The 20,963-nt window shown below is 43.2% G+C and overlaps 1 protein-coding gene across 1 annotated transcript in view; it reads left to right on the forward strand.

The window, feature by feature from the left end:
* The first annotated feature begins 688 nt into the window (after positions 1-688).
* The window catches only part of OCA2 (OCA2 melanosomal transmembrane protein), a 370,679-nt gene continuing 350,404 nt past the window's right edge, over positions 689-20,963 (forward strand). Inside the window, exons 1-3 of the mRNA XM_058290617.1 lie at positions 689-731; positions 1,973-2,097; positions 2,329-2,378. Of these exons, the coding sequence (XP_058146600.1) occupies positions 689-731; positions 1,973-2,097; positions 2,329-2,378 (218 nt within the window). The remainder of the gene's footprint in view (positions 732-1,972; positions 2,098-2,328; positions 2,379-20,963) is intronic.

Consider the following 20,963-nt stretch of genomic DNA (forward strand, 5'->3'; position numbering starts at 1 on the left):
CAGGTCCTCTGCGAGGGGGCAGGTGGGGACGCCCCACGATGCCAAAGGATGTCTGGATGAAGACAGACTTGGGGCTGCCAGCTCTCAGAACGACAACCCTGCTGATCTTACTACGCTACATGTTTTCAGACACCCGCAGGCTTAGGCTGCTCTAGCATTCCCTTTGGCTCTGATTGAATATTTCCATTCCTATCTGCATGTTACCAGTCTGCCCCGTCTTGAAGATGGCCTTGAACTCCTTCGGGAAGCCTCACCTAACAGCTCTCGGGGCAGCTGTGGGTCATCTTTTGCTTTCTTATAATTTCTACCTTGTGTTACACTGTTTATGACAGTCTCACGGCTCCATCAGGGAGCGCTCCACCGACTTGTCTCTCCACACCACCCTCTTTAGTTCCCTACCTGGGTTCATGTCAGTGGAGGACATGGAAGCAAATGTAGACTAAATGCTTTGACGAAATCTAGAATCCCAAAATTCACCATTTCTAGGCCTGAAATTTAGTCCTTGCCTGTGAGCTTAATTAATACGGGGCATCAGCTCTCTGTGAAAAAGGAGAAATTGTGTTGTGTCTATTATTATTTGCATGGCTTCTATTCATAATTTAGAGAGTCTCTGATGGGGTGGAATTATTTTGGGGTCTGTGGAGTTATTTTCGTATTCCCCAGTCAGCTCTTCCTTTCTCAGCGGCAGATGGGCATCTGCGCGGCCAGCTTGGAGACCCGGGACGCTCACAGTTAGCTGGGAGTTGAACTGCAAGTTGGAAGGGTCAGCAGAGGCAGAATAATTCATATGGAATGTCCTCTAATTAGAACCCAGCTGTGAGAGCGGGTAGCCTACCTGTTTTTAATGGGCCGTTTCCCTCCCCACTCCTCACATTGGTTGGAGAGGTGAGCGGCCCCGTCTGGTCCCTCTCCTCTGCATAAGATGAATTAGCCAGTGGCAAAGCTGGGCTCGAGACCCACAAGGGGCTTTTGCTGCCTGAACTCCAAGGACAGTTGAGTGAAAATCATTAGGGCGAGGCTGAGCTGAGTGCAGGGAAGAGGCTGGAGGGCCCCCCGAGGGCAGGTGAGGCCGAGTCCTGGGGCTCCGGGAGAGGCTGTGGGCGCAGAGAGCCCGGCGGCCGCTCCTGGGCTGGCGGGAGGAGGGCTCTGCCCCGCGGGCGCCCCGGGCTGGACGGGGCAGTCGGGCGCACTGGCGGTGCCTGAACGGCCGGGCATGCGGCGAAGGCGTGTGCCAAGTGTGGGCGCTGGGAAGGGGGAGGCCAGGCTCCGGGGACCCCGTTCGTTAGAACCAGAGTCTGCATCCTCCTAGTCCTCGCGGAAGCCGCGCCCGCGCCTCGGGGTGCACCTGCCCGCGCGGTGCTCTATTCCTCCCTCCGTTGCACTCACGGTCCTGGAGGAATTTGCTTTTGAGCCCAGCCTCAGCAAACCAAAAAGAGCAGCCAGGCCTGGCCTTATCCAGGTGTCTTTATTTTTTAAAATGTTGTAAAAACACGGGCCGTTGTTTTTATGGGGGGAGGGGGGGGGAGAGGGGTGGGGGGTATATAGGAACCTCATATTTTTTTAATGTAACATTAAAAAAAAATAAAGAAAAAATAGGAAAAACAAACAAACAAACAAAAAACACGGGCCGGTGCCTCTGCAGCGTTTTCCGGGGCCCTTGCGCTTCCGGGGTGCTCAGCAGAGCGCACGGCCTGGGCGCCCGCCCTCCTGCGCAGAGAGGCCCATCAGCACTGCTTAGGGCCCTCCAGAGCTCTGGTCTGTCGTGGAGACAATCCCTCCTGGGGTGAGAAGACGTGCCCAGGTGACCCCAGCACCTGACCTGCAAGGAAGGACCCCGCACCGCCCCACGGGCCCCTCTGCTGCCCTGGCGTGAACCCGGGTCCCAGACGCGGGGGTCTGGAGCCGCCACCCACGGGGGAGGGGCAGGAGGAGGGGGTGCTCGTCCCTCAGTTCCGCTGCCCCCCACCTGCAGCCCGCCAGGACCCCCGCGGCTGCCGCGCCTCGGCCAGCGCCCCCCTGGCCGCAGCTCTGCCCCGGGCGCTGCCTCTCAGCATCTGGCGGGGCCTGGCCGTCCTCCAGCTGCCCCGCGCCCCGCACGTGCGCTGCACCTGCTCTGCCCGCGCTCCTGCGTGCTGCCCTGTGTTTAACCTCCCTTGAGTCGTCCTGGCTTGGCGGGCGTCTGTGTCCTCGCGGGGTGCTGACCGGTGAGCTGGCTTCCCCGACGGTGCCCCCCGCCCCCCGGAGCCAGGGCAGGGGCGGAGAGGAGAAGGGCCAGCCAGCTGCCCTCGGACCTCTGCGGCCAGCGCGCGATCCGGCTCCTCTCTCCAGTCCAACCGCGTCCCGTCGCCTCGGTTTGTGAGGACTCCGGGCATAACCGGGTAAGGATCCCCCAGACTCAGCTGGAGATCCCGTTTGCTCATGAGTTCACACCCACAGAACCAGGATGAGGACTTGGGCGACAGGATCTGACCGGAAGCCCTGGGTCCTCTTCTGTCATTCCCCTTTAGGGGAGGCCCGTGAAGGTGGATGGGCTTCAAATTTGTCATTGGTTACGAATGACTTAAAAGTAGACTTCCCTTTTCTACTGCTGAGCAAGGGGCATGCGCCTATCTGATGTGAAAAATGCTAAAAGTTCTAGAATGGTCTTTCGGAGAGCTGCTACTCAGGCAAAATAAGAATGACCTTGGGTTTCCCAGGGCAACGTGGTGGTGCTTCAACGTCTCCACACTCCTGGGCAGCGCTGAACGCCTTCCATTCTCTTCCATTCTCGGACTCAACATCCAGTCATCTTTCCAGGAAAGGAAGGTTATTAGGAAAAAATAGACCTTTTGACCTGAGACCTGTACACCTCTCATTAACGTGGAGAATATTTTATTGTTTTCCTTGAAAACACAGAACCCTGCATGACTGGTCTTGGGAAGAGTATATGTTTGCTTTTTGTGAAATAAAAATGCTTTATCTTTTTAGTAACCAGTCCAGGCACAATCCTACCCAATGGTATTGATTACTTTTCTCAACTTTCCAGCTAACTGGGGTGAATGTTGGTCTGATTTCCTCCCCAGATTTTCCCCTGATTTAAAACTATCTTCTCCAGTACTGATTTTGCTGCTTATTAGGTTTAGAGAATAAGCTTATTGTCTGTTTGGAGGCTTGTGTGTTCCAGTGCATCAGTCCCCGGAATAGGAGCCCTCCCCATTCAGATAGTTTTCTTTGAAAAGGCAGGATTGTGCCTTTTAGGTCGGAGGAATTGCTTATGCTTAAGGATTGACTAATCTGTCTTGCTACCTGTGTATAAACCCTGGAAAAACTGCGTACCGATATATTTTTTTACTGTGACTTTCTGACATGCACTGAGTAATCACCAGCCTTGCAGAAAGCTGCCTGAGAGCTGCCATGCTCGCTTGACTTTCTCACCAATATTCCTACTTCAGGGCCTCCCTGGGCTAGCCACCACCGTGCGGTCCTCACCCTGTCCTGTTGCCTCCCTACTGAGTTATAAACTTCACAATCACATCACGGGGTGACTGGCTATTTCAGCTATTTTTCTCAGGGGAAAGAACAATTTAAATTGGACCTTAAGTATATCTGATGTTCTTACATTCAAGCAAATCCTAAAATTGCACCAATAACTCTCTTTCAGTGAAGGTCTTCTCCAGGCCTTTGCAGAAATAATTCGTCTTCTTTGTGATTAGTTTTTTATGCAGTCATACACAATTCTTGTGTTAACTCCCCTTAAAAGTCATCTTGGACATTTAAAGACAGTCCTAGACAGTCTTTTTAAAAATCTTAATTTTCACCATCCATAACAAAAACAACCACTTAAAATAAAGGTTAGTTTCAACTCTAAGGTCTTTTTTTTTAAATTAGGGAATACTTTCAAGAGTGGTAGAGAACAAATGAATGAGATTTGTGTTATGTTGGCAAGCTGGGAAAGTAAGTGGACTGTTCGTTCTCTTTTTCCTTCAACATTATGCACAGGGAATTTAGGTGTGGCACTTTGAGACTGCAATCTTATTATAGTCTTGTTTTTCCCTCCTGGTTCCTTAATTTTTAGGAGGCTTTTTATAAATAAGTGCTTCTTTCTTCTACATGGTTTTTCTGTAAACTACAACTTCTCTAATTTAAAAAATGCTCCTTCATTTTTGAGACTAATAAGAAATAAGTGGAAAAAATCAGTTTTTGTCCCATATTTCAGAACTTGGGAACAGCCTATCATTTCTTGAACTCCCATTTTCCATCTTATCTTTCCTGCACTATTTCTTTACTAGACATAATTTCCCTTCTTTTCAAGTTGATAAGTACTGGGTATAGATAAACTATAATCATAGATAAGTTATAAATTTGAAAATTAAACACCTGTGTGCTCACTACCCAATTTGTTCCTCTTTTACCCTGGCACTTTGCCTCCCTGACATTGGAAACTGCTCTTTGGAATTTTGTAGTTATTATTCCTTTGTGTGTGTAAGTCTCTGTATGTGCATGTGCATGTGTGTGCACATGAATCTAGCTAAACCACGTAAGTGGATCTTAAACATTCAGTATTTAGTGTTTCTTGTTTTGGAGCTTTATAAAAATGGCATCATGTGTGTATTCTTCTATGAATTCTTCTCTTCACTCAACATTGTGTTTCTAAGATTTATCCATGTTGCCTTGTTTAGCCATAGTTCATCCATTTTCACAGCTGTGTAAAATTCTATTATGTGAATATACCAAAATTTATCCATCGTATCGTCAGTGACCATTTGTTTATTTCCCTGCATTTAAAAAAAGTACTTATAAACTTTGCTAATTATTATGTTTCCTACTGCACAAATGCAAAAGTTTCCCTCGAGCAGTGTGTTTTTGACTATAGTCCACACTATGAAATGCATGCACATGGTCATCAAGTGAGCGTGGACACACGTATACATATGGTACACACCGGCAGTTGGATCTTAATGGAATGAGACTCATTCTTACTGTGCTCACATGCACTGGCGTTCTTCCCATTCCTTCTCTTCCTTTCCTTTCCTCCTTCCTGCCGTTTTTTTCATCCACTTCCATGCTGGCCCTTCACATCCTGTCTTAATCATATTTCATAAAAAATTGCCAGTTGAGACCGTAAGTTGATTTTATGATCAATTAGTAGTCTCTTGATCCACTAATTGGTCTGACTTGCACTTTGAAAAAATATATTAATAGCTCTAGGATTTGTACTAGTGGTGGAATTGTTGGCTTGGAAAGTATGTGCTTGCTCAATTATCCACATCAAAGCCAAATTGTTTTCCAAAGAGGCCATACTGTTTATACTCTCAGCAGTTCCTGTCATCTCTACTCTCTCTGATCCTTGAGAGAGGGTATAAAGTGGTGTTCTATTGTGCTTTTAATTTTTATTTCCATCATCACAAAAGAGATTAAGCACCTTTTCATGTGTTTCTGGCAATTTGTATGTTCTTTTCTATGAATTGACTGCTCAAGACTTTTGCGCATTTTTCTACTGTGTTGCTTTGTTTATCTTACTGATTTGTAGGAATTCTTTATGTATTCTAGACGCTAATCCATTGTTGGTTATATAGTTAGAAAGATCTCAGTCTGTAGCTTATTATTATTATTTTTTAAACTTTCTTTAGGTACCTCTGATGGAGTCTAATTTATAATTTTCTAAAATAATTTTTTCTCAATCCAGAATTTGGATTTTTGGTAAAATTTCAGAATTTTGCCTTTAGTTGGTATTCCTTTTTTATGTTTGACTTGGGGTAAGGATTCAATTTCACTTTTTTCAAGATGGATAACTAATTGTCCCGCTGAACTAGGATGTAGAGTAGGGTCAGGACTATCAAATACTGCCCCCTTTCCCCATTTATCTGCAGTGACTGCTCTGTTGTACAAGTTTCCTATTTTTGGCTTTCTATTGTATTTAAAAATCAATTTGCGTTTGCATTGATTTCACATTCTAATCATTATAACCTGAAAGTAAATATTGATGTTTGTGAAGGGGCTTTTTTTGCTCTTCCTATTCATAAATATTTAAAAATGTATTTAAATCTTTTTAAAAATATCTTCCGATAATGCTTATAACTTTTTCCAAAGTGTTTTTCCATTCTTTGTTACATTGGTTTGCGGTCACCCCTCGGGCTGAAGTGTGGTTTGCTGGCCTGGCGGGGGAGCAGCCGCGGTAGGCCTAATTCCGATGCCCCCCATAATAGGGTGGCTGGTCAGACTCACCGCCACCCCCGAAGGGAGCTCGGCATGGGCGCAGAGTGCCCTCGGGTCTCCCCTTCTCGGCAGCCATGCTTCCGCGGCCCTGCCCCTTCCTCCCGGATGGCGCCACACGATGCCTTGTGGGGCGGCACCCTTCTTCTTTCTCCCTGCGCAGGCGCAGGGCGGAAAATTCCAGTCTGCCCTTTTCCCCTCCCCCAACAGCAGCAACAGCCAGGCGTGGGCGGAAAAATCCAGTCCCCCCCCCCCCCCCCCCCCCCCCCCCCCGACAGCAGCAACAGCCAGGCGTGGGTGGGAAACTCCAGTCTGCCCTCTACCCCAGCAACAGCAGCCACCAATCACTAAACCCTGCCACTTCCCCCAGCAACAGCAACAGCCAATCCCTAATCACCACCCCTCCCCCGTCCAGTACTGCCCACTGACCTTTCTCCGGCAACCAATCAGAACAGGGCGTGGCTTCGACCAATCAGCCTTCCCCAGCCCCTATAAAACTGTTGCCTCTCCCTCAATAAAGTGGACTTGCGTGTTTACCTTGTCTCCGCGGTAGTTCTTCTGCCATGCGCCCTCCAGTCCTGAGAGCCCCCGACAAGGGCCTGGCCTCCCTTGTCCCCAGTTCGTCGCCTGCTTCTCTGGGTGACCCCCTCGTCGCCGGCTTCGCCGGGCGACCCCGTCAGCCGAACCGCGCAACCCCTGTGAGACCGACCCCCTCGTCTGCTGCCGGACCGACCCCTCGTCCCAAGTGGGACCGACCCCTCATCCCAAGCGGGACCGACCCCTCGTCCAAAGCTGGACCGACCCCCTCGTCCGCAGCCAGACCCCACCTCTACCGACCGAGCAAGCTGCCGCAGCTGGCGCCCAACATGGGGCAAGGCAACCCCACCATAGCCGCCGCAGCTGGCGCCCAATGTGGGGCAAGGCAACTACCCCTCGTCCTGAGCTGGACCGACCCCTCGTCCGCAGCCAGACCCCACCTCTACCGATCGAGCAAGCCGCCGCATTGGTTTCTATCAACTTTGCAGTTTTTGTTTCTTCCACGACTTCATTCCCAGTCCTCCATATTTTGCTGAGGAGAAGATGGCACCCCATCCTTACGGCATATCGTTTCTACACTGGCACCCTGCCTACACCTTAAACGGATGAAAGATGTTCCTCTGTCATCTTCTGATAGCGAGGTGTTCAGGAGAACCAGGGATTCCATCATCCGTGCCCACTGCTACCCCTCTTTCGCTGTAAAGTGGATCCCTTCGTAGAGTGGGACATTGTATCAGGTTTGGTGTTGCTGGATGAAATACTTGGAAAGCCCTCAGGTAGTGAGGTTGAGTAAGGGCCTGCAGACAGGAAGGGACATGTTTGATTCTTGTCAGGATGGACTTCTGCATGGAATCTACTGTTCCTCACTTGTCACCAAGTATTTGGTTGGTGATCTTGAGGGATGATGTAAGCTCAGCATTGATCTCTTTTTTTGGCAGGTTGGACATTTGGCTGAGGCTGTTGGACATCACCTTTGCTCGATGGAAGGCCATGCTGTTGACATCATATATAGCTATCATTCTTGACAACATTGCATACACTGTGCTAGGCCTGCAGTGGTCAGCGACTGAGTCTGGTTGAATTATCTTCTTGATTAGTTGTTTCATGTTTCTTCTGTACATTGGCATGCAATATGCCCACTCCCATATATGACTCTTTCTCCAACATCCTTGTCCTCAATCTTTTTATCTTTCTCCATCCAGAACTTTGACCAACCTGTTTGTAACTGCCCATGAGTGTACCTGCATGCTGACCTTGGGTCACCTCTCTTTCCACATACTTCTCTTTTGGGAGAAAGAGTGCCTTATTCTTGAAGTGAGAATTTAGGTGGTGCAGCACAGCATCCACTACAATGATCCTTTATGTTCTTTATTAATATTTTGTTTAAAATATTGCATCTATTTTCAGGAGTAAAATTGGTCTTTGAGCTTTCTTTCTTAGTACTGTCCTTGTCTTGCTTTGGTATCAAGGTTTCACTAGCTTTGTCTAATGAATTAGGAAGTGCTTCCTACTGTTACATTTTCTGGAAAGTTTATAGATGATTTAAATGGTCTGCTTGCTGAATATGTGGTTGAACTCACATATAACATCATCTGGGCCTTGTGTTTTTTTTGTAAAAAAGATTTAGCTCCTGATTAATTTTCTTTTAAACTCAGGTCGATTTTCAACTAGTTTTGATTTCATTTATTTTCTAACAATTTTATTGATGCATATTCATAAAGCATAAATCCATCTAAAGTATACAGTGAATGGTATTTGGTAATCACATAGTTGTGCATTCATCACCTCAATCATTTTTAGAGTATTTTCATTATTCCAGTAATAATAATAATAATAATAAATAAAAGTCTCATTACCTCTCAATCTCTCTATCCTTACCCTGCCATACAAAGCTGCTATTCTGTTTCTGTCTCTCAAGTTTATTTGTTATGTATTTTTAAAAACAAGCTATCTATGCAATATCATCCATATTAGTATTTTACATGAGGTTTCACTATGTTATACAGTCCCATGTTAAAGTAATACACATGACTTTAGACTTACCACTTTCAACCACTGTCATATCCATATTTCTCTGATAGTTACAAACAGTGGTGATGTGCTTTCACCATTTCTATTCATTTCCAAAGATTAACACACATGCTTTTCACCAGTTTCACACAAATTAACCCTCAGCTTTTCATTCTCTACCCTCATTCTATTTTCTAGTGACCGGTATTCTAATTATTAACTCCATGAATTTATACAGAAAGTTTAGTTCATAATAGTGCAATCATATAATATTTGTTCTTTTGTGTCTGACTTGCTTCACTTAACATAACGTCTTCCAGGTTCATCCATGTTGCCATATGCTTCACTTCATTTCTTCTTACTGCTGCACAATATTCCATTGTGCATATACACCACAATTTGTTTTTCCACTCTTCACCTGATGGGCACCTGCGATGTTTCCAACTTTTGGCAATCATGAATAATACCACTATCAACATCTGGGGGCAAATGTCTGTTGATGTGTCTGCCCTTAGTTCTTCTGGGTGTGTACCTAGTAATAGTATTGCTGAGTCACATGGTTAGTCTATATCCAACTTCCTTAGGGACCGACAAACAGCCCTCCACAGTGCCTGTACCTTTCTACATTCCCACCAACAGTGAATAAGTGTTCCTGTCTCTCCACTTCTTCTCCAACATTTACAATTTTTCAACTTTTTAATAGTGGCCATTTAATAGGTGTGAAGTGATATCTCATTGTAGTTTTGATTTGTAGTTTCTCAATTACTAGTGATGTTGAATATTTTTTTCACGTGTTTCTTCGCCATTTGTATTTCCTCTTTGAACAATTGTCTTTTCAAGTCTTTTGCCCATTTTTAAAATTGGGTAGTTTGTCTTTTTATTGTTGAATTGTATAACCTCTTTGTATATCATGGATAGTAAACCCTTATTGGATATGTGATTGTCAAACATATTCTCCCATTGAGTCAGCTGCCTTTTTACCCTTTTGACAAAGTCCTCTGAGGTACAAAAGTGTTAATTTTGAGGAGTTCCCATTTATGTACTTTTGCTTTTGTTGCTCATGCTTTGGATGTAAGGTTTAAGAAAGTACCACCTACCGCAAGATCTTAAAGATGTTTTCCTATGTTTTTTTTCTAGGAGTTTTATGGTTCAAGTTTTTATATTTAGGTCTTTGATGCATTTCGAGTCAATTTTTGTACAAGGTATCCAATAGAGGTCCCCTTTCTTTCTTTTGGACATGGCTATCCAGTTCTCCCAGCACCATATTTTGAATAGACTGTTTTGGCCCAGCTGCGTGGGCTTAACAGCCTTGTCAAAATCACTTGACCAGAGATTTGAGGGTTTATTTATAAGTTCTTGATTTGGTTCCATTGGTCAATCTGTCTGTCTTTATGCCAGTACCATGTGGTTTTTTACCACTGTGGCTAAGGAATAAGCTTTAAAGTCAGAAGGTGAAAGCCCTCCCACTTTGTTCTTCCTTCTTAAGACATTTTTGACTCTTCAGGGCCCCTTACCCTTCCAAATCAATTTGACTGGCTTTTCCATTTCTGCAGAAAAGGCTGTTGGGATTTTTATTGGGATTGCATTGAACCTGTAAATCAGTTTGGGTAGAATTGACATCTTAATGATACTTAGTTTTCTAATCCATGAACACAGAATGTCCTCCCATTTATTTGTCTTCTTTGGCTTCTTTTAGCAATGTTTTGCAGTTTTCTGAATACAGGTCCTTTATGTCATTGGTTAACGTTATTCCTAAATATTTGATTATTTTAGTGGCTATTATAAAATGATTTTTTTTCTAATTTCCTCCTCAGAGTGCATGTCAGTAGTATAGAAACACAATTGATTTTTGCATATTAATCTTAACCCATTACTTTGCTGCACTTGTCTATTGGTTCTAGTAGCTTTGTTGTGGATTTTTTAGGATTTTCTAGATATAGGATCATATCATCAGCCAATAGTACAGGTTTTACTTCTTTCTTTACTAGTTGGGTGCCTTTTATTTCTTTATCTAGCCTAATTGCTCTAGCTAGAACTTCTAGCACAATACTGAGTAACAGTGGTGAAAGTGGGCATCCTTGTCTTGTTCCTGATCTCAGCAGAAAAGATTTCAGTCTTTCACCATGGAGTACAATGCTAGCTGTAGTTTTTCATATATGCACTTTGTCATACTGAGAAAGCTTCCTTCTATTCCTATCTGTTGGAGTGTTTTTATCGAAATGCTGTATTTTGTCAAATGCGTTTTCTGCATCAATTGAGAAGATCATGTGATTTTTCTTTTTCAGTTTATCAATGTAGTTTATTACATGAATTGATTTTCTTATGTTGAATCACCCTTGCATACCTGGGATAAAACCCACTTGATCATGATGTATAATTATTTTAATGTGCTTTTGGATTCTGTTAGCAAGTATTTTGTTGAGGATTTTTGCATCTATATTCATTAGAGATATTGGTCTGTAATTTTCTTTTTTTGTAGCATCTTTATCTGGTTTTGGTGTTAGGGTGATGTTGGCATCATAGAATGAGTTCGGTAGTGTTCTTTCCTGTTCAATTTTTTGGAATTGCTTGAGCAAGGTAGATATTAGATTGTCTTTGATCGATAGGTAGAATTCACTGTGAAGCTATCTGGTCCTTGGCTTTTCAGCTTTGGGCAGTTTTTGATGACTCTTTCAATCTTTTACTTGTGATTGGTTTGTTGATGTGTCTTCTATTTCTTCTAGGGTCAGTGTAGGTGGTTCATGTGGTCCATCTTGTCTACTTTGTTTAGTTTTTTGGCATACATCCTCTTTTGATCTCTCTTATTTCTGCAGGGTTGGTTGTAATGTCCCCCCTCTCATTTCTGATTTTGTTTATTTGTTTCTTCTTTCTTTTTTCTTTGTCAGTTTAGCTAAGGGTTTGTCAATTTTTTTGATCTCAAAGAATCAACATTTGGTTTTGTTGATTCTCTCTATTGCTTTTTGTTCTTGATTTCATTGAATTCTGCTTTGATCTTTACTATTTCTTACCTTTGGCTTGGTTTGGCATTAGTTTGCTGTTCTTTTTCTAGTTCTTCCAAGTGTGCAGTTAGATCTTCAATTTTAGCTCCTTCTTCTTTATTAATGTAAGCATTGAGGGCTATGAATTTCCCTCTCAGTACTGTTTTTGCAGTGCCCTGTAGGTTTTGATATGTTGTGTTCTCATTTTCATTCATCTCAAGATATTTGCTGAATTCTCTTGCAATTTCTTTCACCCACTAATTTTTTAAAAATTTATTTTTAATTGTCTTTTTTTAAAAAAGATACATAGATAACAAAAAATGTTACATTAAAAAATATAAGAGGTTCCCATATACCCCACCCTCCACCCCCCACTCCTCCCACATCAACAACCTCTTTCATCATTGTGGCACGTTCATTGCATTTGGTGAATACATTTTGGAGCACTGCTGCACCACATGGATTATAGTTGACATTGTAGTTTATGCTGTCCCCCAGTCCATTCAGTGGGTTATGGCAGGATATATAATGTTGATCATCTGACCCTGTAATATCACTTAGGACAATTCCAAGTACTGAAAATGCCCCCACATCACATCTCTTCTTCCCTCTCCCTGCCCTCAGCAACTCCAGTGGCCACTGTCTCCACATCAATGATACAATTTCTACCATTGCTAGAGTCACGATATTTATATAGTAGAATACCAGTAAGTCCACTCTAATCCATATTTTATTCCTCCATCCTGTGGACACTGGGTTGGTGATGTCCACTTCCCCTCTAAATTGAGAGGGGGCTTGGATGCCACATGGCTGTTGGATGTGATTCTCCTGTTTGAAGTTGTAGGCACTCTCAGTTAAAGAGTGTATTTTAAAATCTCCATATATTTGTGGATTTTCCTATTTTCTGTTCATTATTGATTTCCAGTTTCATTTCATTATGATCAGAGAAAGTATTTTGTATAATTTCAATCTTTTAAAATTTACTGAGACTTATCTTATGACCCAACATATGGTCTATCTTGGAGAAGGATCCATGACTGCTTGAAAAGAAAATATATCCCACAGTTTTGGGATGCAGTGCTCTATAGATGTCTGTTTGGTCTAGTTCATTTATCATATTATTCAAGTTCTCTCTTTCTTTATCCTCTTTCCAGATGTTCTATCCAATACTTAGAGTGGTATATTGAAGTCTCCTCCTCTTATTATAGAGACATCTATTTCTCCTTTCAGTTTTGCCAGTGTGTGCCTCATGTATCTTGGGACACTGAGGTTAGGTGCATAAATATTTAGAATAGTTATTTCTTCTTGATGCATTGCCCCTTTTATTAATATATAATGACCATCTTCATTCCTTTTAACAGTTTTTCATTTAAAATATATTTTGTCCGATATTAGTATTGCTATTCCAGCCCTTTTTGGTTACTGTTTGCATGGAATATCTTTTTCCAACCTTTCACTTTTAGCCTGGGTGTTCCTTTACATCTGAGGTGAATCTCTTGTAGACAACATATAGATGGGTCATATTTTTAAATCCATCCCATCAGTTTGTGTCTTTTGATTGTGGAATTCAAGCCATTAACATTCAATGTTATAAGTTTAAAGGCATTACTTACTTCATCCATTTTGACCTTTGGCTTTCAGCTGTCATATCATACTAGTCTTTTTTTTTTTTTTTACCCTTTTTAATAGTCTTCATTTCTTCACTCTTAATCAAGTTCTCTCGCTCTTATTTTTTCCTTTCAGACTGTAGCACTCCCTTTACTATCTCTTGTAATTCTGGTCTTTTGGTAACATATTCTATCTGGTTTTGTTTGTCTCTGAAGACTGAACTCACCCTCATTTTTGAAGGACAGCTTTGCAAGATACAGAATTCTTGGCTGATAGTTTTTCTCCTTCATTACCTTAAATACAGCATGCCACTTTCTTCTCTCCTCCATGGTTTCTGATGAGAGGTCAGCACTTAATCTTATGGAGTTTCTCTTGTATGTGATATTTTGCTTTTCTCTTACTGCTCTCAGACTCTTCTCTTTATATCTGATATTTGTCATTCTGAATAGTAGGTGTCCTGGGGTTGGTCTATTCATGTTTATTCTGTGTGGGTGCATTGTCCTTCTTGGATATTGGTATTTATGTCTTTCATAAGGGTAAGAAATAATCTTTCTGTCCCTTTTCCAATCTCTTCTCCTTCTAGGATTCCTTGTGTTTCACGTTGCTACTCAATTCCCTGAGATTCTATTCTGTTTTTTCCATTCTCTTCTCTTTCTGTTCTCTTGTCTTTTCCAGTTCAGATGTTTTGTCTTCAAAATCATGAATTCTGTCTTCAAGCATTTCAAATCTGTTCTTTTGTGCCTCTAATATATATATATATTTTTTAATTTTTTTATTTTTTATTGACTTAGTAATAATATTACATTAAAAATATATATGTGAGGTCCCATTCAACCCCACCCCCCCACCCCCCCTCTCCCCCCCCAACAACACTCGTTCCCATCATCATGACACATCCATTGGATTTGGTAAGTACATCTTTGGGCACCTCTGCACCTCATATACATTGGTTCACATCATGGCCCATACTCTCCTCTGTTCCATCAAGTGGGCCCTGTGAGGATTTACAATGTCCGGTGATTACCTCTGAAGCACCATCCAGGGCAGCTCCATGTCCCGAAGACGCCTCCACCTCTCATCTCTTCTTGCCTTTCCCCATACCCTTTGTCCATTATGTCCACTTTTCCCAATCCAATGCCACCTCTTCTATGTGGACATTGGATTGGTTGTGTCCATTGCACCTCTATGTCAAGAGGAGGCTCAGATTCCACCTGGATGCTGGATGCAATCCTCCCATTTTCAGTTGTAATCACTCTAGGCTCCATGGTGTGGTGGTTGTCCTTCTTCAACTCCATCTTAGCTGAGTGTGGTAAGTCCAATAAATCAGATTGTAGGTGCTGGAGTCTGTTGAGGCTCAGGATCTGGCTATCACATTGTCAGTCCAGAGATTCAAATCCCCTAAATATATCTTAAACCCCAACATTAACTGCACCTCCAGCACATTAGCATGAAAGTCTTATGAAGGGAGATCCCATCTGAGTCCAGATTCATCACACATAAACACCATTTCCAAAGAGGGGCCATCTGCCCTGGTAGTTAACCCCATCGGCCATGACCATAACTCCCATGGGTCTCTTTAGCCCTCAAAGGAACCAATATCTGGGGGTTGTATCTGCTTTATCTGTCTCTCTGACTCTGCTCAGTTGTGCATGAGGGCAAACCTTCTGCCAGCCTCCAGACTCTTTTTTAGAAACTCGTAGCCGTATAAACTCATTTCTCCTTTCCATTTCCCCCTTACTTTAGGTCAAACAGCATTTTAAAGTCATGGTATTTTATGTAGACATGGATATTCTGCTGATCCGCATTGAACCTTCCGTATAAGGTCATTTTCCAGTTGCATCATCAGTTGGTAGTTGATAGTGGTCCCTCGTTGCCAGGGAGGCTCATCCCCGGGTGTCATGTCCCACGCTGGGGGGAAGGCATTGCATTTACATGCTGAGTTTGGCTTCGAGACTGGCCACATTTGAGTAACATGAAGGCTGACAGAAGGAAATTCCCAGGCACAAAGTTGCTCTAGGCCTTGTTCTTATTTTGGGTTTATCAGCTCACAAGCATAGTCATTAGCATCTGGGGCTCACTGTTGAACCTCACTCCCTCCCGGTCCCCACCACTGTACCTGGGAGACTGTCGCTGCTCCCCTAGGGACCACGACAGAGCACCACTGGCCAGGAACCCAGTACCCCCCCTACTGTGGTTTTTAATTGTTGCCACTATGAGTATATCCAAACATTACCATGCACCCTGGACATATGTTCTGTACAGCTCCCTGTCAGTCATATATCACCTGTCATTGGTATCCCATACCAGTATCCCTCCATTGCCATTGTTGAAACACTCTGTGATCCAGAACTCCCCGAAATTTGAAGCCCAATATAATGTCATGGTCCCTTAGTAGGGAATGGCATATAGTGATGAGTTTAAAGGATAGATAAAGAACTTGGATAAAGTTAGATAAAGAACTTAGATAAAGAATGTTGACTTGAAAAAATTCCACATCCTATTTTTTTCTTTTCCCCCCCCCCCCCCTAATTATTCAGCTTTTCTTCACAGGAGTCCTAGACCACAGCAATGTATATATATAATATACAGCACTCCCACACATCCACCAGAAAACCTTTTCCCTTCCACAGTGATACTCTTACGCCCTATTCATATCATATTTACTTAAAGTGATGTACAGAGTCTGAGACATTAGCTTTCTAACAAGGTGACATCTGTGCTTACATTATGGTGCATACTTTAGGATACACAGTTCTTTACATTTTTAGTTATCCTATGTTTTACATTATGGTTTACATTATCAGTCTGTCATCTCCTATATGTTATGGTGTAATATTACATGTTTTATATCCATCCTTGTGTACTCTCAAGAAACTCCTCTCTTACCCCCCATTTACTTTGGTTCCACACATTTAACGTCCATTTTCCCTTCCACCTTGTCTAATATATTTTTAATCTCATTCATCATGTCTTTCATTTCCATAAGGTCAGTTACTTACTTTGCAGACTTTCAAATTGTTCTTTATGCTCACCCAGTGTCTTCTTAATATCCTTTATCTCTTTAGTCATATTTTCTTTCAATTTTTAAAAATGATTTATGAGGGTTGTGTGATTATCACTGATTAATTGTCTCAAATCCTGAATCTCTTCAGGATATTTTGTTTGTTCTTTTGGCTTGGCCATTTCTTCCTGTCTCCTAGAATAGCTTGTAATTTTTTGCTGATGTCTAGGCATCTGATAAGCTGTTGAATTTATTCTGATGGTCAATTTCTCTCTCTTGCATACTGTTACTATTTTTCCACAGCTCTTTGATATTTGATTCAGCTTATCCTAAGTCTTTAAAATTTCCCAGCTTAAGTTAGCAAAAACCATGCCAGGGACTCGCTATTGGGGTGCAGAATTTCTCCCAGGGGTGGAGTAAAGAACTCTAAAAGCAGTTTCTGTCCATGTAACTTCCAGACCGGCCAGCGCATGGCACCTATTGGCTCACGTTTCTGCAGAGGTGTATCTCTCTTGGTTTTCCTTTGTTTTCTTCTGGCCAGAGGCGAGATTCAAAGCAGTCTCCACTGGTCCAATTCACTGAAGAAAAGCCCCCCACTCCACCTCCCTTTTTCCTTGTAATGGCTGGCAGGGAGGACGATGCCTGCTCCCCTCTCAGCCAGCTGCACTGAACCAGGGCTTCACCCCCAGCACCTCTCAGAGGCAGAGAGGGGCACCCTGTCTGTGGGGGTTCAGTACCTCACAGTTTGTTGTGTCGCCTTCTTCTTTCTGTCCCTCAACCTTCTGGGGGTTGTGAAGCACTGTCCTGGTCTGCTGACCCCCAAAGCATCTCCCTCTGGCAGCTTTAGGCTCTTTCTCTGTTGTTTGTGTGAGAGGCTGGGCCTTTATCTACTAATCTGACTTCATGATCCCACAATTCCACTCTCTATTGTTTTGTAGTTCTTAATTCCATTTATCGCTCCTCTAATCTTTGTTATTTCTTTCCTTCTGCTTGCCTGGGATTAGGTTGCAGTTTTTTTTCTAGTTCTCCCAGTGTGCAGTTACAGCGTTGATTTTAGCTTTCTTCTTTTTTAAGTTGATAGCATTTAGAGCTATACATTTCCTTCTCAACACTGCCTTTATTGCATTCATAAGTTTGCTTTGTTGTATTCATCATAATTGCTCATTACTAAAACTTTTTTATTACCCTCGAACAAACTCTGCACCCATTAAGCAATAACTCCCCACTTGTTTTCCCACCCCTATCCCAGTCACTAGTAGCCTCTAATTTACCTTCTGTTTCTGTGAATTTGCTAAATCTAGATGTTTCATGTAAGTGGAATCATCCATGTTTATCCTTTTGTATCAAACTTATTTCACTTTGCAAATTATTTTCAAGGTTCGTCCATACTGTAGCATGCATCAGAACTTCATTTTTTTTTTTATGGCTGTTTGCATTCCATTGTAGATATGTATAGCACATTTTGTTTATCCATTCATCTGTTGACAGACATTTGGCTTGTTTCCACCTTTTGGTTATTGTGTGAATTAAAAATTCCTTCTTTACTGTGCTTTCATGTTTGGTAAGAATTACTGTTATTTCCCAAGAAGAGTATTTCAAAGCATCTCTACAGGGTCTGGGGCACTTTAAGAAAGGGATTGTGCCAGCATATAAAGTTAGGTTAGGAATGAAAACTGCCTGCAACTTTTCATGAGAAACTGATTGCTTTTAGGACATCATGTGTCTTTTTATGAGGGGACCATCTATGCCAGTGTGCCTGTGCAGTGATGTCCCTCTTGAAAAGCTCCTGCTTTGGTTGGCACATGTGTAGTTGTCCTCCTCAGTGGACAGGCCTGTGTGAGGGAGGAGAGCCCATGCAGTGTGCCCCTAGGCTTTGTTTCCTCTGCCTCCTGTCCCTAGAGTCCCTCCCTGGCATTCTCATTGCCATTCCCTCATGAGACCCCTCGGCCTGACTTCTGCTTGTTTGGTCTTTCTAGGGAAGCCACCAGGGTTTAAAAAATGTAAATATATTGTGATCACAGAAAACAGGATTTTCTGAGTATAAAAGGGCCTATCAAACCCTGATTGCTTTTCTTGATGAAAAGCTCTGCACAGAATGGTAGTGGGACCCTGAATCCACTGTTAATGTCATGGTGAGCCCAGAAGCAAGACCATGCGGTCTCCTTCCAGGTTTCTGCTCTGCAAACCCAACATGGTTTATGCTGCAGGGCAGAGTTATTTCTAATGGTCTGCCCTAAATGCACCAGCTCCTCACAATTCAGGTACAATATCTGTGGCATTTCAGTGTAGAATTTATCACCAAGTCTTCAGCATGTTCTTGAATCTGGCCCACAACTGTTGGGGAGCATGCCTGGGATATGTGGGTTGGTGACTCTCTTTCCTTTATTCCCTTTTTTCAGGTCTCAAAGAATTGCTTTGTCCCAATTCTTCAACTCCAGGTCGATGGACCCCTGCTTTACTGAAAGTACTCCCCTGCTGCAGAATTCCTCCCAAGAGAAAGGGTGAGGTTTTTTTCCTTCTTATGAAGAAACTTCTGAGCATTGCCATGACATGAGATATGAATTTTTACTGATATGATGGTTCTCTGCCACTTTAATGTAGCAGGCGATGCCAGAGTCTTGTGGCTGTGCTCTGAGGCTCATACATTTCCAAATGGCCTTGAGCAAGACATTGCCATGATTCAACTCCCTCCTGTGCACACAGGAGTGCGTGCTCCTCCAACACGCTTCTCATGAGGCAAGGGTGTATGAATCAAGGGTCAGTTTGGTAATGTCTGGAGACACTCTTGGTTGTCACAGCTGGGTGAAGGGGGCTACTGGTTTCTAGTGGATCGAGTTGAGGGAGCTGCCAAGAGCCTACCATGCATGGAACTGTACCGAACACAAAGAACAATCCAGTTCAAAATGTCAATTGTGCCCAATTGCGAACACCTGCATTCTATGATTCAAGAGAAAACTCCCTTTCTTGAAATGTTGATGGTCCTTTTTGGGATAAATTGGGTGGTTCTGCAATCACCTGAGCAAAACTGATCTCGAGGATAAATTAGAGACCTACTCTCCCAGCATGAAAGGCTTAAGCCCCAGCCTCATCTTCTCTTTCTTCTGCAGATAAACCTCCTCCAGTGCCCTTGCCCTCTGCCTCTCCACCTGCCCCCTCATCAGCTTGGTGATTGGTGATCCTGGCCCCCTCCCTCTCCTGCCTACTGAGCCTGGGGCCTTCAGGCTCACATTGCCTCCCTCCCAAAGCTTCCTTTTTTTTTTAAATTTATTTTTTAATTGTCTTTTTTAAAAAAAGGATATATAGATCACAATAAATATTACATTAAAAATATAAGAGGTTCCCATATACCCCACACCACATCCCCTCACTCCTTCCACATTAACAACCTCTTTCATCACTGTGGCATATTCATTGGATTTGGGGAATACATTTTGAAGCACTGCTGCGCTGCATGGATTAGAGTTGACATTGTAGTTTGCACTCTCTCCCAGGCCATTCAGTGGGTTATGGCAGGATATATAATGTTCAGCATCTGACCCTGCAATATCATTTAGGACTACTCCAAGTCCAGAAAATGCCCCCACATCACATCTCTTCTTCCCTCTCTCTGCCCTCAGCAACTACCATGTCCACTGTCTCCACATCAATGATACCATTTCTTCCATTGCTAGAGTTACAATAGTTCTATAGTAGAATACCAGTAAATCTACTCTAATCCATATTTTATTCCTCCATCCTGTGGACCCTGGGATGGTGATGTCCACTCCATCTCTAAATTGAAACGGGGCTTAGATCCCACATGGTTGATGGGTGCAATTCTCCTGCTTGCCGTGGTAGGCACTCTTTGTTCCCTGGTGTGGTGGTTGACCATCCTCACCTCTGTATTAGCTGACCTAGATAAGTCTAACTCACTGTTAGCTGATATTGGTAAGTCCAATGAACCAGAGAATAGGATTTGCAACTCTGCTGAGGCTCAGGGCTCAGCTGGCACATGGTCAATCTAGAGATTCAAGTCTCCTGAGTATATACCAACCCCAGTGCCAACCATAGGTTGAGTAAAAGTGACAGAAGAGGCATGTGTAGAAAGGTTACATCTGAGTCCAATTCCATCACACTCAGGAGAACAAGTTCCAAAGTAGAGCCCACTAACAAGGCACTGAACTCCGGAGCCATCTGCCATGACCATAGAACCTGTGTGTCTCTGTATCTACTGTGGCTATCTCTGGGATCCTGCTGAGACTCGCATAAGCACAACCCCTCTGATGATCTCCTAATTCATTTTGAAGTCTCTTAGCCATATAAACTCATTTGTCTTTACCATTTCCCCCTTTTATTCAAGGTATTTTTCTAGTTGCATTACTAGCTGGTACTTGGTAGTAATCCCCCAGTGCCAGGGAGGCTCATCCCACGCTACAGGAGTCATGTCCCACGCTACAGGGAAGGTAATGCATTTACCTGCTGAGTTTGGCTTGGAGAGTGGTCCCATTTGAGCAACATGGAGGCACTCAGGAGGTAACTCTTGGGCACCCTGCATCTAGCTCTAGGCCTAGTTGAAATTTCAGGCACACAGTCTCCTAAGCATAGTCACCAGTATCAAGGGCTCATCACTGGACCATCCTTCTTCACATCTTTGCCCT

Source organism: Dasypus novemcinctus, chromosome 3 (assembly GCF_030445035.2).
Source record: "Dasypus novemcinctus isolate mDasNov1 chromosome 3, mDasNov1.1.hap2, whole genome shotgun sequence".
NCBI lineage: Eukaryota > Metazoa > Chordata > Mammalia > Cingulata > Dasypodidae > Dasypus > Dasypus novemcinctus.